Source organism: Maylandia zebra, linkage group LG18 (genome assembly GCF_041146795.1).
Source record: "Maylandia zebra isolate NMK-2024a linkage group LG18, Mzebra_GT3a, whole genome shotgun sequence".
In the NCBI taxonomy this organism is placed as follows: Eukaryota; Metazoa; Chordata; class Actinopteri; order Cichliformes; family Cichlidae; genus Maylandia; species Maylandia zebra.
The window spans coordinates 8,103,375-8,119,845 of record NC_135184.1 but is presented as its reverse complement, the minus strand read 5'-3'; the positions used below and the strand labels follow the sequence as shown (position 1 = coordinate 8,119,845).

At 40.9% G+C, this 16,471-nt stretch overlaps 1 protein-coding gene across 2 annotated transcripts in view; it reads right to left on the bottom strand.

Annotated features, from left to right (window-relative positions):
* Positions 1 to 16,471, bottom strand: part of LOC101472388 (contactin-associated protein-like 4) — a 125,636-nt gene that overhangs the window by 13,901 nt on the left and 95,264 nt on the right. For both annotated transcript variants that reach the window (XM_076876757.1, XM_014410202.3), the window contains exons 17-20: positions 13,825 to 14,043; positions 8,814 to 9,053; positions 6,717 to 6,941; positions 1,312 to 1,445 (exon numbers count right to left, since the gene is read on the bottom strand). In XM_076876757.1, the coding sequence (XP_076732872.1) occupies positions 1,312 to 1,445; positions 6,717 to 6,941; positions 8,814 to 9,053; positions 13,825 to 14,043 (818 nt within the window). The remainder of the gene's footprint in view (positions 1 to 1,311; positions 1,446 to 6,716; positions 6,942 to 8,813; positions 9,054 to 13,824; positions 14,044 to 16,471) is intronic.

Sequence of the window (16,471 nt, the reverse complement as noted above, 5' to 3'; positions counted from 1 at the left end):
TTTCACTGGAGTCTTGACAAACTGCATCAAGACGAGGTCACCTTATATTTCATCTCAGGGTGTTGATAATTATAGAGACGTCCAGGCTGCTGGCTCCCAGTGAGATTAAGTTTACCTCATATATCATCTGAGGCTGTTGTTAACAAGATGTTAACGCTGTTCATGAGATTTAGATATTTTGAAGTTGATCCATATTTCACCCAGAGCTGTTTTAATGTGTAGTTTATCCCTGCTATCCTTCCATAGCTCTGCAGTAATAACTGGAGCTTCCTCGAACTAAATTAACACAGGGATTATTGAGCCTTCCTGAAGCGACATGATGCGACTGGATCAAATGGAAAATAATTTCGGTTAAAAAGTAAAAAACTTTTTAACAAATGGCAACTCGTTTCAGACAAATCATTTTTAAACTGCCAAATCTGCCACATGTTTGTGGGAAACACCTGTGCTATACATTTTATGTCAGTGGTTTCAGGATTATTTTCCATGTTATGACTGGTGGTGAAGGAAGTAAAGAAGGAGCCTATGCACAGCTGTGACGTTATCGTATCTGTGACAAATAGAATCTGTGTGCGTGGCATGTTTGAACAATAACATACAGATAGAAAATATTAAATACAGAAGATGACATTTACGTATTTATATTTTTTATCTTGAAACTGAACGGAAATGACTTAATTACAGGGGCTGGAAAAGGGAGCACATTAACTTTTCTGTGGAAGTCTATGGACCATAAACGAAACAACATCCAATGCTCTTTAGTGTATAAGTGTCGGGGTTAATAGACTCAGGTTAATAAAAGCAAAAATAAGTCAGGGTTGCACGATACTGACGGGTAAGTTGTAATAGGACCTATTCACACTGGGCTAATGGAGTTTGTTTTAAAACAGTGAGAGCACAGTGGCATATCTGGGAATAAATGCTCAAGCAGGAACTGCAAAACATTCAATCATTCTTTAAAATAATTTGATTGATCAGAGCATAGTGCTTTTTGTCCCCATCTGGTGGTGAAAAAAACATTGTAACCTTTTATTTTAAAGTGGAAGTCAGTTGAAATGGCAGAAATTACACTCTTCTGTCACTTCAAAGCTGTTAAAATTGAACAGTGTTGTTATTTTGTGTGTAAGGTGAGATGCTCCTCCCTATTTTCTACTCACTCGTGCAGTCCCTGCTTTTGTAGTCTCTTGAAGATTTAAGGAAGCACATATCACCTTGTCGTATACTGTATGCATGTATAGTATAGTGTATATTGCACACAACCTAAGTAAAACCATAAATGTAGTTATACAGTATTTGTGTTCTTTTCCTCACCTGCACAGACACAGAGTCTGTCAGCCTCCTGATGGAGACGGTGTGCAGCTGTCCGTTGGCGAGGTTCCTCACTTTGCTCCTCAGCACTTCGGTGTCTCTGCTGCTGTCCAGCTTGTATCTCACCTCCAGCTTATCTTAATCACACAAACACAAAGTTTTTCCACGTTAAACTTCTTTCTTTCTCTTGACGAAAACATCCGTGTGTTCTATAGCCTTTACGAAAAAAACATCCTTAAGAAAAATAACCTTAGATTCTCATCTTTCGGATTCATCACTGAGTTAATAAAGCTTTCCATTTTAAGAGGATTAAGAGGTAATTCCCTATCAATAACAAAACTCTAAATCTAATTAATTTTCCTAATATACAGAGCATTAGGAGCGGATTAATACAAAGCAACGTTATTTCTTTGGGGCTTTTAAGATTAAAATCAAGGATATGAAATTACACATTGTCCTTCAAACGCATCCATGTTATCAGGATAATATTTTTCAATTATAAATAATCCCATAAGAAACACTTCATAATCATGATTCACTGTGTTCATCTTTTAATTAGGTGTATTTACCAAAAGGGAATAATTACTTGATGTATTAAAGCTCATTCCCGTAGCTGCCATCTCTGATAACGTGGTTTATGCATAAGTTCTTGAAAGCAAGACTTAAGTGATTAACAATGAATATCTCTCATTTTGGCTGAAGAATGTTCAAGTGCAGCAAAGGAAATAAGCAGAACAAGAGAGAGCTCTTAAGGATTTCACTGGACACGTTTAAGCACATTTACCTGTCAACTCCCCGGTCAGCATGAGGCCTTAATAACTCAGAGAAAGCCGACAGACAACAGGGCATTAACAGCAGAAAAAAAACAAACATTTATAGCTAACCAAGCAGCATAGTGCCAATTTTATTGCTGGATGCTGAAAATGCCATTCATCATCCAAACTCTTATTCCTGCAGCACTTTTTCAAAGACAAAACAGCTGGACGTGTTAAAAGGCAGGAGAGTAGACAGTAGTAGAGTAGACAGGGATCCAGAGAGAGGATAGATCTGACAGATTCTTATAGATCTTCTGAAGCTGCTAAGTAGAAGAGGAGGAGAAGACTGAGAGAAGCAGGAGAGGGCAGAGCCTGATATGTGGAAAAGATGACGGGAAAGGGGAAAGACTGAGAGGTGAGGAGAACTTTGATAAAAAAACACCCAGCACGCCCCTGCGGGCGGTTTATCCTTCAAGCTCGGGTCCTCTACCAGAGGCCTGGGAGCTTGAGGGTCCTGCGCAGTATCTTAGCTGTTCCCAGGACTGCGCTCTTCTGGACAGAGATCTCCGATGTTATTCCCGGGATCTGCTGGAGCCACTCGCCTAGCTTGGGAGTCACCGCACCTAGTGCTCCGATTACCACGGGGACCACCGTTACCTTCACCCTCCACATCCTCTCGAGCTCTTCTCTGAGCCCTTGGTATTTCTCCAGCTTCTCGTGTTCCTTCTTCCTGATATTGCTGTCATTCGGAACCGCTACATCGATCACTACGGCCGTCTTCTTCTGTTTGTCTACCACCACTATGTCCGGTTGGTTAGCCACCACCATTTTGTCCGTCTGTATCTGGAAGTCCCACAGGATCTTAGCTCGGTCATTCTCCACCACCCTTGGGGGCATCTCCCATTTTGACCTCGGGACTTCCAGGTTATACTCGGCACAGATGTTCCTGTACACTATGCCGGCCACTTGGTTATGGCGTTCCATGTATGCCTTGCCTGCTAGCATCTTGCACCCTGCTGTTATGTGCTGGATTGTCTCTGGGGCATCTTTACACAGCCTGCACCTGGGGTCTTGCCTGGTGTGATAGACCCCAGCCTCTATGGATCTTGTACTCAGAGCTTGTTCTTGTGCTGCCATGATTAGTGCCTCTGTGCTGTCTTTCAGTCCAGCTTTGTCCAGCCACTGGTAGGATTTCTGGATATCAGCCACCTCCTCTATCTGCCGGTGGTACATACCGTGCAGGGGCCTGTCCTTCCATGATGGTTCCTCGTTTCCCTCCTCTTTCTTGGGTTTCTGCTGCCTGAGGTATTCACTGAGCACTCGGTCAGTTGGGGCCATCTTCCCAATGTATTCTTGGATGTTCGTTGTCTCATCCTGGACTGTGGTGCTGACACTCACCAGTCCCCGGCCCCCTTCCTTCCGCTTAGCGTACAGCCTCAGGGTGCTGGACTTGGGGTGAAACCCTCCATGCATGGTAAGGAGCTTTCTTGTCTTTATGTCAGTGGCTTCTATCTCCTCCTTTGGCCAGCCTATTACCCCAGCAGGGTACCTGATCACGGGCAGGGCGTAGGTGTTGATGGCCCGGATCTTGTTCTTACCATTCAGCTGACTCCTCAGGACTTGCCTGACCCTCTGCAGGTACTTGGTGGTTGCAGCCTTTCTAGCGGCCTCTTCATGGTTCCCATTTGCCTGCGGGATCCCCAGGTACTTGTAACTGTCCTCTATGTCTGCAATGTTGCCTTCTGGTAGTTCAATCCCCTCAGTTCTGACTACCTTCCCTCTCTTTGATACCATCCGACTACACTTCTCCAGTCCGAACGACATTCCAATGTCATTGCTGTATAGCCTGGTAGTGTGGATCAGTGAATCGATGTCTCGTTCACTCTTGGCATACAGCTTGATGTCATCCATGTACAGGAGGTGGCTGACAACTGCTCCGTTCCGTAGTCGGTATCCGTAGCCAGTCTTGTTAATGATCTCACTGAGGGGGTTCAGGCCTATGCAGAACAGCAGTGGGGACAGAGCATCTCCTTGGTAGATCCCGCACTTGATGGTGACTTGTGCTATGGGCTTGGAGTTGGCCTCTAGTGTTGTACGCCACATCCCCATTGAGTTCCTGATGAAGGCTCTTAGGGTCCCATTGATCTTGTACAATTCTAGGCATTCCAGTATCCAGCTGTGGGGCATTGAGTCATAGGCCTTCTTGTAATCAATCCAGGCAGTGCACAGGTTGGTCAGTCTGGTCTTGCAGTCTTGGCTGATTGTTCTGTCTACCAGTAGCTGGTGTTTTGCGCCTCTGGTATTCTTGCCAATTCCTTTCTGTGTCCCGCTCATGTATTGACCCATGTGCCTGTTCATCTTAGCCGATATGATGCCTGACAGGAGCTTCCATGTAGTACTGAGGCAGGTTATTGGTTGGTAGTTGGAGGGGACCGGTCCCTTCTTGGGGTCCTTGGGGATCAGGACCGTCCGGCCTTCGGTTAGCCATTCCGGGTGTCTCTCATTAACTAGCAGCTGGTTCATTTGTGCTGCCAGACGCTCGTGGACTGCAGTCAGCTTCTTCAGCCAGTAGGCGTGAACCATGTCGGGCCCTGGTGCTGTCCAACTCTTCATACTGGAGACCCTTTCTTGGATATCTGCCACTGTGATGGTTACTGGACCCTGTTCAGGGAGGTCGCTGTGGTCTGCCCTCAGATCCTCTAGCCACTGAGCATTGCCGTTATGGGTTGCGTCCTTCTCCCATATGCTCTTCCAGTATTGCTCCGTCTCCAGCCTTGGTGGTGCTGTTCTCTTATTGTTCCCTTGCCACTGAGAGTACACCTTTGCTGGTTCTGTGGAGAACAGCTGGTTTATTCTCCTGCCTTCTATCTCTCTGGTGTACCTCCTCAAGCGGCTGGCCAAGGCTGTGAGTCTTTGCTTGGCAGTTTCCAAGGCCTCAGGTATGGACAGCTTGCTGTATTTCTTAGGCACCTTATTTGTCGCACCTTGCTGCAACTCCGTTTTATATATATATATATATATATATATATATATATATATATATATATATATATAAATAAAAATTTGGATATCTGCCGATACCGATATGAATCCGATATAGTGTTTTTTAATCAACAAAACTGTTTTTTAAATATCTTGCTGCATTTTGTATAAGTTCATACTCAAGTTTAAAACAACAACTACACTAAAGCTATTCTGTTATACCTATATGCAAAAAAAAAATATTTCATAGTTCAGCAATACTGATCAATCTAATAAACTTAAACCTACACCATCCTCCCTATTCTGGTATTTTAAAGAGTACTTAGCGTAAATATTAAGCAACCTAACTAATAGGGTTCCAACTCCCAGCAACAACAAAAATAAATAAATAAAAAATAGGGAACCACCCCTCACGCTCCACCTCATGATGCTTAATCAACGTAATCAACCTTAATTTGATGCAGTGTGAAAAAAAAATGCACAGAAATCAATTATTTTTCAAGAAATATTAAATAGATTCAACATCTTTCTTCAACAGAATTGCAGACTGCACAGATGGTACCTTCCCAAAGGAAAAAGTGCTATAGCTTACTAGGGTATATATATTAGACTTAATAGTCACTATATACAGTAATTGACTTCTATTCATTTTACATCAGATTAAAACTTTGGGTGTAAGATTCGGATAATTATTTATTAAAAGCTAGACATTTTAAATGAGAATAAGAAAGAAAAGTATGTCTTTGTGCCCCCTTTTCCTTGTTAATGCCCTATCGGCCCCCCTGGCTAAACTTTGCTAGATCCGCCCCTGCACAGTTACCAGCGTCAGCTACGTAGAAAAAGATTCTCGAGTAGAAAGTAACAATAAATAAATTCTAACAACAGCTGATCAAGCTTAAACGTGCTGCTGTTGTTCAGCCGATGGTTTCCTCTTTCTGGTGCAAAGTGGGCCAAAAACAAACCAGAGAGACGGACTCGCGACAGAAAAGCCGATCAGCTGATCATTAAGCAGTTTCATGATTGAAGTAGCAGCCAGAAGAGGCAGTCGCTCCATATATCGTTTGGTAAGCTTAACGCAGGAATGCTTTACAAACATTCAGAGATGGACTTACACACTTGCTTTACTTCTCTCGGGAATAACTTTGTCGGAGATGAAATGCCGGGTTGCTAGCGAAGCTCCACATGCTATCCAGACCACCGACAGGTCCCGCATGCCACAGCCGCTCTATCACGTGATGCATACTGCTCCGACGTGCTAACGTTCTGAGGTGAGTTATGGCGTGTTGCAAGTTTTGTGAGGTGCTTTCGTGATATTTAATGGATCGGATTACATTTTTTATTTTTCTCCGATATCCGATCCAGTAATTTAGGTCAGTATCGGACCGATACCGATACATAATATCGGATCGGTCCATCTCTAATCCATACTGAAGGAAAAGATGGATCATTAACAGGAAAGAATTACAGAAAGATATTTAGAGGGTGAAACAGTTGGTTCATAAATAACAGAAGACATTCAACCTCAAGTCTGAAGGACGAAGAGGAGAGAGACCAAACTGAACATGGAGAAGAAGAAATGCAAACAGAAGCCCTCTTAAATTTGTCATCAGGTATAAAAACTTTTGAAAAATTAAAAGTTTTGTCTTACTGTAAGACAGGTGTTCTCCTCACCATGTTTATTGATGAGCACAGCCAGGTATTCTCTGTAGTAGGAGCTGACGTAGAGCAGCAGAGCTGGACTCTGGTTCATCCTGAAGCTCAGGGAGACGTTTTCTCCTCTGAGCGTCATGTCAGAGTAGATGGAGGATGGCAGAGCGCTGCTGTTCCTGCTCATCTCGTAGGGCTCCTTGAAGGTGTAGCTGACAGATGTTCCTGACTTGAAGCTGGCTGACACCTCTGGAAGAAAGCGGCCACAGAAAGGTTATAGCACCTACCTACCTCTATTATTATTATTGTTATTATCTTTTTTTTAGCCATGTTATCGCTGACATTTTTCATAGATTCAACTAAAAAAGTGGGAACAAATTATACAAGATACAATAGGTTCTCTGCTAAGCTGCTATGTTTAGACACAGCACTGATTAAGCTCTTGAGCTAGCTGCCTTTTATTTATGCCTGTATGATTCGTAGGTTAGTGTGAAGTACCAAAAGAAACAAACAAACAAAAAATTATATATATAAGGACTGGACTAAAAAAAAGTTAAAAAGCAGCCAATGTCCAAAGAAGAACTTTGAAAGATTTTTAGAAAGTCTGGAGAACCTCTGATCATGAACACTTAAAAAAAAACTACAAAAATGTCTGGCTCATTGCAAGCGAGAAGTGAGGGATGGCTCAAGACGTTTGCACACATTTGCATGTACATGAGCAGATCATTGGATTAAATAGATCCTGTGTTGTTTTTCCTCTGATAGAAATGACAAAATGTACAATTCACATATCTAAGGTTGCCTCTCAGTTTCAATATTCAGTTGCTACTGGTTATTCAAAAACTCTTTAAGTTAACAATTTCACATAGCCTAAATAGTTTTTAACACCACAAGAATGTTCTGAAAAATACTGGAGCAGGAAGAAAAACAAATACTAATCACCTAAAGTTTGGCTTCAACTTTAAATACAGTTGTATCTGTTCTCTATTCAACTAATGAATCAAAGCAATTAAACACACTTGTGGGACATCAGCAGGCTGAAGAGAGTAGGTGCCAGCAGCGGGAATGAAAGAGGGGTGGAGAGTCCTCTTAACCAGCTGAACTCAGTGAAATGTTTGTGCCCAGACATAGAGTTCAATGTGAAGATGCATCATTAATGCAATGAATTTACATCAAACCAAAATACTTTGAGTACTTTTTAACGAGTGTCAACTGCAGAAAAACGATTCTGTGAAACAATATAGATGAATACCTTAACCTTAACATCCACTCTGAATATTCGTATTTATTTTTATTACCATATCCATTTATTTTGAGTTTCATTATTATGATAATTCGTCCTATTATAGTTCACTTTACAAAAATAGAAAACTTTGAATGTCAGTATGTTCTACCTGACTTCACAGGGATGTAAACACAGAGTTGATTCTCGGGCTCGAGGACTCCTCCAGCAGCAACCACAAGCTGACACATAACCACAGCTTTAACCTTGGCTTGTAGGATATAAGAGCTTATGAAATTAAATGTAAAGCCGAGGAAAGATGTCAGACACATTAAGTGGCTCTGTGCAGCATGTGTTTATAACAGGTCTCCTATAGCGACGTCAAGACAGGTGGAACCATTAATGTTGCTCAGTTCAGAAGAAAACACGACCTTTTAATGGCTTCAGCTTTTGAGAATTTTGTCAACAGAATGTAAACGCTTCCTGTCACTTCCTGTTGTCTGACTTGTTGATGTTACTTTTATTTATTTATTTATTTTGAAAACTTCCCTGTTGATGAACTTTTTAACAGAACTTCTGTAAAAAATTCCAAGATGTGCCAGTTTTCTAGTTTACACCATGTAACTCAGCAACCAATCGTTGGCAGATCTCCCTACAGTACTGCTTCTTTTGTATTTTTGCATCATCTGTGAGACATACTCGCTCTCTTCCACTCCACTACACTAAGAACTTCAAGGATTTCTACCACGTACTTCTTTATAGGTATTTGACAACGTTGCAAGTGAAATAATTTGAGGATATTTGTTGGCGCCTGTGACAATGAGCTCCTTCAGCTAAACGACATCTTTACAGCATCCAGACATTTTTAAAGTATGACTCTCGCTACACTGTGTGTGTACCTGTTTGGCAGAAGACTCCGGTGTACGCTGACAGGTTACAGTCACAGTGGAAGCCATTAGCTCTCTCCACACAGCGGCCATGGTTCTGGCAGAGCGAGCCGTAGCTGCTGCAGTGACCCGGGCAGCCGGGTTGAACGCCTGGTGTTATCTTCGCCCTCTCCTCCAGGTCCAGAGTGACGCCGTTCAGCTGCAGAGAGCGGATACAGCCGCGGAAGCCCTTCTGCCTGGATGCTGTGCCTCCTGAAATCACAAAAGTTAAGCGCCATTATCTTTACTTTCCACCCTTCTGTGTAGAGATCTTCCCGAGGGGTTGAAATGGTTATATTGGTGATATCACAAGCAATCAAGGCCAAAGCGTGCTCCCCAAGAACAATGATGCAACATCGATTTCTGTGTCTGTTTTCTTTCAGGCTCAGGCTTTGTTTTATTCTAAGTGTGCTGACAAGCCTGTATGTTTTTTATTTCTCCTCCTCCTGTCATCTGTAGCAGATCCACATGTCGCCTCTGCTTCCCCAGAGGCTTCAAACTGTCAACACTATTTCTATGAAATGACACAATGATGAAAACACAATGAGGCAACAAGCTGTAGGTGGAAGGCTGATTTAAAGGTATAACTTTCATCAGTCTGTCTCTATAACATCCTTCCAGCTGCTGACTGTGTGTTTGGCAGCCTTGATGAATTACTGTCTGAACCAGTGTCTGGTTGTATGTCTGAATTTGTAGGGGGGGAGCAGGAAGGCAGATTTTCTTCCCTATACTAGACTTTGCGTTGCTCATTCTTTCCACACTTACCTTACTTGCACACAAACAGTGGAGAAAAATCAAAAATGCATGTCCACTTTTGCAAACACGCATCCCATCCTTTCAAACCTGATGGCACAGCCAGAGTTCAAACCCGACAACCTCCCACTTCTGCAAAGATCGGGGCTCAATCGTTATTGTCCTCAGAGCACAGACGAGGCAAAGCTTTGCTCTGCGTGTTCAAAGCTGACAGCTTCCTATTGTTTAGCAGCAGGAGCTTTTCACACCAATAAATCAGAGCTCTGCTAGACTCCTCTCTCTCCTCTGATGTAAGCCAACAAACTGTATATGGTTGAAACAGGCAGTTTAGCCAAAGCAACACGAGTGCAGAGGTAAATATTCCCTGAAAGCTTTTCAAAATGACAGTTACTCTAAATGATTTACTAAAATACTTAATCTCTGTGTTGACAGTGATACATTATACTGATACTAGTATAAAGGGCTGAATATATTTCCTGGCGAACATCAGAGATAAAGCAATGATTTGGAGAGAAAATTTTACAGAACGAGAAACATATTTTTTTAATGAGAAATGTAAGAGCATGTAATTAAAATTATGAATGTTGTTTCAAGCATGTTTTGGGTAATTCAAAGGTAACAAGAAACTACACATGATAATGAAAACACGTGTCTGAAAAGCAAAACCATCAGAATTTGGACCCTAACAGAAACTGAAGGCGATGCTTGGTGAGATCATTCCTCAATGAATGATTAGTGAATGACTTGTGGAGCTAAAAAAGACAGATGGAGATAAACGCAAGCATCATCAGTAAGAATATAAAATAACGATTGTGCTCTTTTCACAAGATCATAGTGGCGAGTACATGCTGCAGCTGAAGCAAACAGTATGTGACCACTGGGGAGTAAGTGGGAAAGAATTAGTGGGATCAAAGCAATCATCAAAGGTTGTGTAGGTGGCTCAAACTACAAAGATCCCTCAAGCTGCTGGCTCAGGAAATGTAGTGAGGATGAATTCAAACGCTGTAGCACAGTAAGCTTTATGTGAATGATGTCAGGCTTATAAAATAAATACACTGATGCAATACAGACAAGGCCAGAGACACGCCATACATTTGCAAGGCTCTAAATATTTATTACAGTGCATTTTTTTTTTTACTTAATCATTGGACTTTGGCTTCATATCACATTAGCAGTGATGCTAAATGAATGTCAGTCTTCTACGCAGTTCAAACCCTTAACAAAGCTTTCATTTCTGCATCATATCAACTGGATCCATATAGAATGCATGACTTTTTTTGATTAATGTAATAACTGGATCTTTATTCCAACCCATATCAGCTGATACGATCCTTCATATTGTACTGGCAAATCTCATACTGTATGAAGCATCTTATTGAAGCTGCTTCAACTTGTATACACGTGTTGCTTTTCCACTGTTTTTGCTTCTGCACAAATTTGTGTTTAAGGGCAGGAAGGTCCCAAATTCATACTGTCAGGTTAACAAATATAAAGACGATTTAATTGTGGGGTAATATTTCAGCAAATCAAACTGAGATACACTAAATTTTCTATTAAGCAAAACAGATATACAGATCCTGGTCACGGCACCACTCGCAGCAAGCAAAACACAAATTTACGGACACAGCGCACCAATAAACTATAGCTTATCTATTCAAAGCAAGGCAATACAACAAGTGATGTGAAATGTTCCTTGGAATGAATGGAAAAATCTTTCACTTGAAACTGCTGTGCGCAACTATTTTACACCAACAAACGGCAATAAAGAAAAATGGAAAAGCAATCCTATGGCTGACAGGAGGCAATAACATGGGCTATTAATCGAAACAATGTAATTTGCTGCCTTATAAAGCAGTGCAAGGAATAATTAAGGCTCATAAATACACTGTTCATGGAATTATGGGTATGAATTTAAAGAAGACAACTCTGTGTCTTATTAAATCATAGCTAAGTAGATGGGCTAATACATCTGTGCGGTGCACCTGATGAGACTTGATTTATTCAAAAGGCACAAAAGCATTATAAATCCAAACTATAGGGACCTGGCAGGATTATGATTTATTAAAAAGCTGTACACAGGAGTGAGTACAGCATCGTTGTGGCTAATGCTTACACAATTTCTGAGCTGATACGAATAGTTATTATACAGTCGTTTACAGATTTTGAAGAATATGGGTGGAAATTCTTCATGCCTGTTCATCAAATATAAAAAATAAATAAATAAAATCACCTTGTGAAATGACACCAACACGTTTTCATTCAAACACTCCTTCATACTTAGTGCAGTGTACTTTCCTGATAATTTGGAGGTAAACATACACGGCTTTAGGCTGCCGGTGGCGACCCGCTGGCTATTCAGAGTGGATTATCGGCTAAGCACACTGAGCAAATCAATATTCACCTCAATCTCCCTGCTGCTGCAGCTGCTGCCTTCATCCAATCTCATCAGTGTTTGGTAGTTTGTTTTCCTTCCAGTGCGCGTTTACTGATATGAAGTGACATGCATAATATTTACACAATGATAAAACCCGATAATACACAATGGATTTTCAGTTTTTTGTTGGATTTTTTGTCCCTGCAGAGCTACAAACAGACTCTGAGGTCAAACAAATAATTTCAACGGAATGAAGCGATGAAGTTGAGATAACGAGGGCTGAAGTATTGATAAAGTTTGAAGTTAAAGAATTTTAGTGAGCTGGTTGTTGATTTGCACAAACTTCTCACAAATAACTTCAGATTCATTTGTTTATTAAGAATTTGTGCACCACACTCTTTATTATGCCACTGCTCCCTGATGAATGCATATTCAGTGGTCAAAACCATCGCCTCAGCAGACTGATACTCGATAGAGCTGGCATTTAGTCAATAACAGTTTAGCACTTACATAGCTATAGAATATTTCTCTTCCTTTTCCAGCACGTTTCAGGAGACAGGACCTCCTAATTGTATTGTCTTTTAGATGTCACTAGTTTATGCTGTAGCACTGTGAGTGACGATGTAGTAGAAGACCCAAAGAATAAATGTGCAGATGCTGCACCTTTTATATCCAATACAGCTGAACAAACACAGGGTTCAGCAGCAACAGCAGCAGATTAAGTTACTGCTGCACAATGTTTGACATCCTACATAAAACCAATTTAAGAAAACTGCTTTATACCATCTATAACATCTATACACAAATCAGACTCATGCATTGTGTCTGCAGATGCTGAAAATAAGCACCTGGATTGATTGCTGAGAAAATATTGTTTTGTTTATTTTTTATTCTGAGACGATACAGCAGTATGACTCCAATCTTTCCAGCAAGATTATCAGTGTCAAATCTAACACTACTCATGTTTCCCGACTTCTGTTAAGACACATGACTTCTCTTTCATAGTCAGATTTTTGTTGGTGTTGCTGAACAACTTCCTTCCCACATTTATGGGTTTCTAGACAAATAATATTTAAAGCATACTGTCCGGCATATTGATTTTGTTTAATATTGGTTGCTCTGCTCCCTTTTTTTTTTGTTTACCCTTCTCCCAGTTTCTGATCACTAGCAATATGAAGCTTTTTTTTAAGGATGGATCCAGCCCAAGCATTATGCGTCTTTAATAAAGACTTTTGCAGTGATGTGCTATGGCAGTGAAGTATAAAACTGCAAGGAAACAATGTTGACTTCAAGTTTTCACAAAAATGTAACACTTTTTGTAATTTCATTCAACATATTCAGGGTTTTCTGTGCATTTGAGTGAGAAATCACTGCAAACGTAGCAGTTTTCACCTTTTAATTAGGGTGCTCTTTAATTAATTTTCTTTTTCTTTTCTTTGACTCATCTGTGATACGTGGTAAATAAACATGACCTGAGACATCTGATAGCAGTCTACTCCCAAATGACTGAATCCAGATGGCTCCTGAATTTATTAACTGTTCAGTTCCAAAAGCCTCAATAAACAAGCACTGAACTTGTCAATGTTTCATAGAATCCTGTCTAATGGGAACCTTTTTCTTTAACCCCTGAAAGGCACAAAAAAGACTTATTTGACTAAAATTTCTATAATTATAAAGCTGACAGTTACAGAGAACACTGAGATCCTGGAAGAAATGGCCTTGAATCATCCAGAACTAAGACTAATGAGGTGAAAATTTACACAAAGAAAGAGTCATGTTTATACTTCAGACATAAATCTACAAGTTACATGAAATATTCTTACTTCTTGAGGATCTGAATATTGGATCGCTACTCACCTATGAACAGCTGGCTGTTGAGCTGCAGGTGGAAGTGTCCGTCAGCTGGCGCCTCCTGTGTGGCGACAGGAAGTTCATCCAGTCGAAGCGACGCTTCCTTGACGTTCCGCTCGGCTCGGACTCGATGCCACCGGTTGTCATTCAGTGGGAAGCTCGACTCGACACGAACCTCCAACGGGCCGTTACCAACATCAAAGGAGAAAACCACCTGAGTGGAGGCTTGACAAAGGAGAATGGATAGCATGTGAGGCAAAGGGGTAGTATAAAAATTTATATTGTTTCATAGGAAATGGTTTAATTAGACAACATATTAAGTTATTCTGCTCTCTGGCTAAGCACTGTCAATAAATTGATAATAATCATGACCAAAGTAATCATTAAGATCATGCAGTTTCTTAGCTGTAGCAGTGAAGCAATTTCTTATGCTTAAAATAACCCATTTCTAGTTTATAATCTTAAAAAAAAAAAAAAAAGTCTGAAAATAATGAGTTCAACTTTTGTTTCAGGCAATGTCTCTTCACTGCTGTTGCTGCTGTCGAGAAAAGACTGAAGATTTCAGTCATCGCTTCTTGTAAAGACACGACGTGGCAGACCCAACATCAGCATTTAATTTATGCAAACAATGAACATTCACTGCGACTCAATTAATGGGAATTCTACATCTCTGTTGAAACCTCTATTTATTTTGACAACACAGGTGTTCCCTTGCCAAGTGCAGCTATAATCAATCCTTACACGTAGCTGCATGTTTCCACAGAGCTCCAACAGTCAGTCTAAAACCTGCCAATGGCAAGAGTGGGAATAGAGATGGGAGTTTTAACAAGCAGGTTTGACTTGAGTGTCTGAAGACAAAACAAGAAGACATCAGGGAAGCAGAGCTCTACGGAATGAAGTTTAATTACTCCCCCACAACAAAAACAACAAACACCAAAGCCAACAAAGCTCCTAAAGAAGCAAACTGGGAACAGTTCTCACAGGATAACAAACAAGAGAAAGCTAATTCAGGTTGTGTACTGAATACCTGGAAGAAATAGACCACCATCTGATTGTTGAGAGCACCATGAAAAGAAACAAACAGAGTTAAACAACAGGATTGTTAGGGCAAGTCAAGCTCTTTCAGATTTCCTGCTGTGCTTCTTAGACTTAAGTTCAGCCAGTGATACTTTTAAATAATGATCTGAACAGGTGTCAAATACCAGGACATGGTGTCCCAGCAGGATGTCGTATTAATCACGCTGATCAGAAGTAATTCACTTCACCTGTCAATGGTTTGTGGCTGATTATGCAAGTAAGCTTTAAAACGTCTTTTATGTATTACGATTTATAGTCCTGCTGTATTTTCCACATCAGGCTCCTCATTATGTGTTACTGCTTTTTTTTGTTTTGTTTTAGGACTGACCAGAGGTGGGTGTCTTGCTGCAGCACACTCTGGAGTGCTTGTTACGGCAAAAGCACTGAAGCAAAGGACATTTTGGGGGGCAGAAACCTGAGGCATGCTGCAAGAAACTTGAGCTGTATAGCAAGACAACAACAATATTCACTTTGGGATTTAGGAGCTGCCATGAATAATGAATGAAGCCGTTTAAGGTGTTAAGACCTCCGTGATTATTGCAAATTACCAAAGTAAAAAAAAAAAAAATCCTTCTATAAAATAAGTCCAGTAAATCAGTAAATCAGATTCATTGCATTCTACTGTGAATTACAAAATCCCAAACATAACACAGCACTTACAGCATGCAGAGAGATATTGTTCATTTTATACCAGAATTAAATGTAGAAAAATGAAACCTTCAAGTGCAAACGTTGTAGCATTTTGCAGGTGTTTTTTGTGATACTGCTGCTTTTAAGGAGGATCTGAGTTTTCCTCAGAGATCCGGAGTCATGACTCAGGACCAGAGCCAGCACCAGCACCAGCACCATGAGGTGCAGCCCTTCTTCAGCACCACAGACAGCGACTCTGTGCTCAACTGGCTGAATACAATTCTGCAGATACTCTGCTCTGTTCTTTTTGTCCTCTCTAACAAAGGGTAATGATTTAGGAGACCACAGATGAAGCAAGCTACCATTCTTCATGTTTTACTGGTGGAAGGTGAGGATGTATCACTATGGGAGCACAAGAGCAAGATGAAGCAGTGTCCCAGCATCCTGCAGTAACCTCATTTAGAAATTGTTCTCTATCTCCAGCTACAGTGTAACCAGGCGATCTGAGGCAGCTGGAAACAGAGCAGCAGTATTCAGAGCTGGAACAACCATGCTGACTATGATTTCCCCGAGGAGAGATGCTGTTGGTTAGCTACCCCGTATTAGATTTCTACGTGTGTCTCTTAAATCCCATTTCTTATACAACTTCCTTTAAAATGCATACACAACATGAGGTCGGCAACAAGCTCTACACGTGAGGTTAAAGAAACCCCAAAAGTACCTACAGATTAGTCTAACAGCTGATTCAAGCCTGTCCAAATGACACACGCATTGAAAGCCATAATCGTATAAAGAAAAGGAGACCTTGTTGAGTAATACAGCTATTCTAAACTGCACAATCTGTGGTAGGCGGTAAGCATACATCCAACACTAAGGAACAATTCCATGGCACCCATAAACTAAATCATACTGTGCTGGTTATTACTGTCATAATATAAATGGCCAA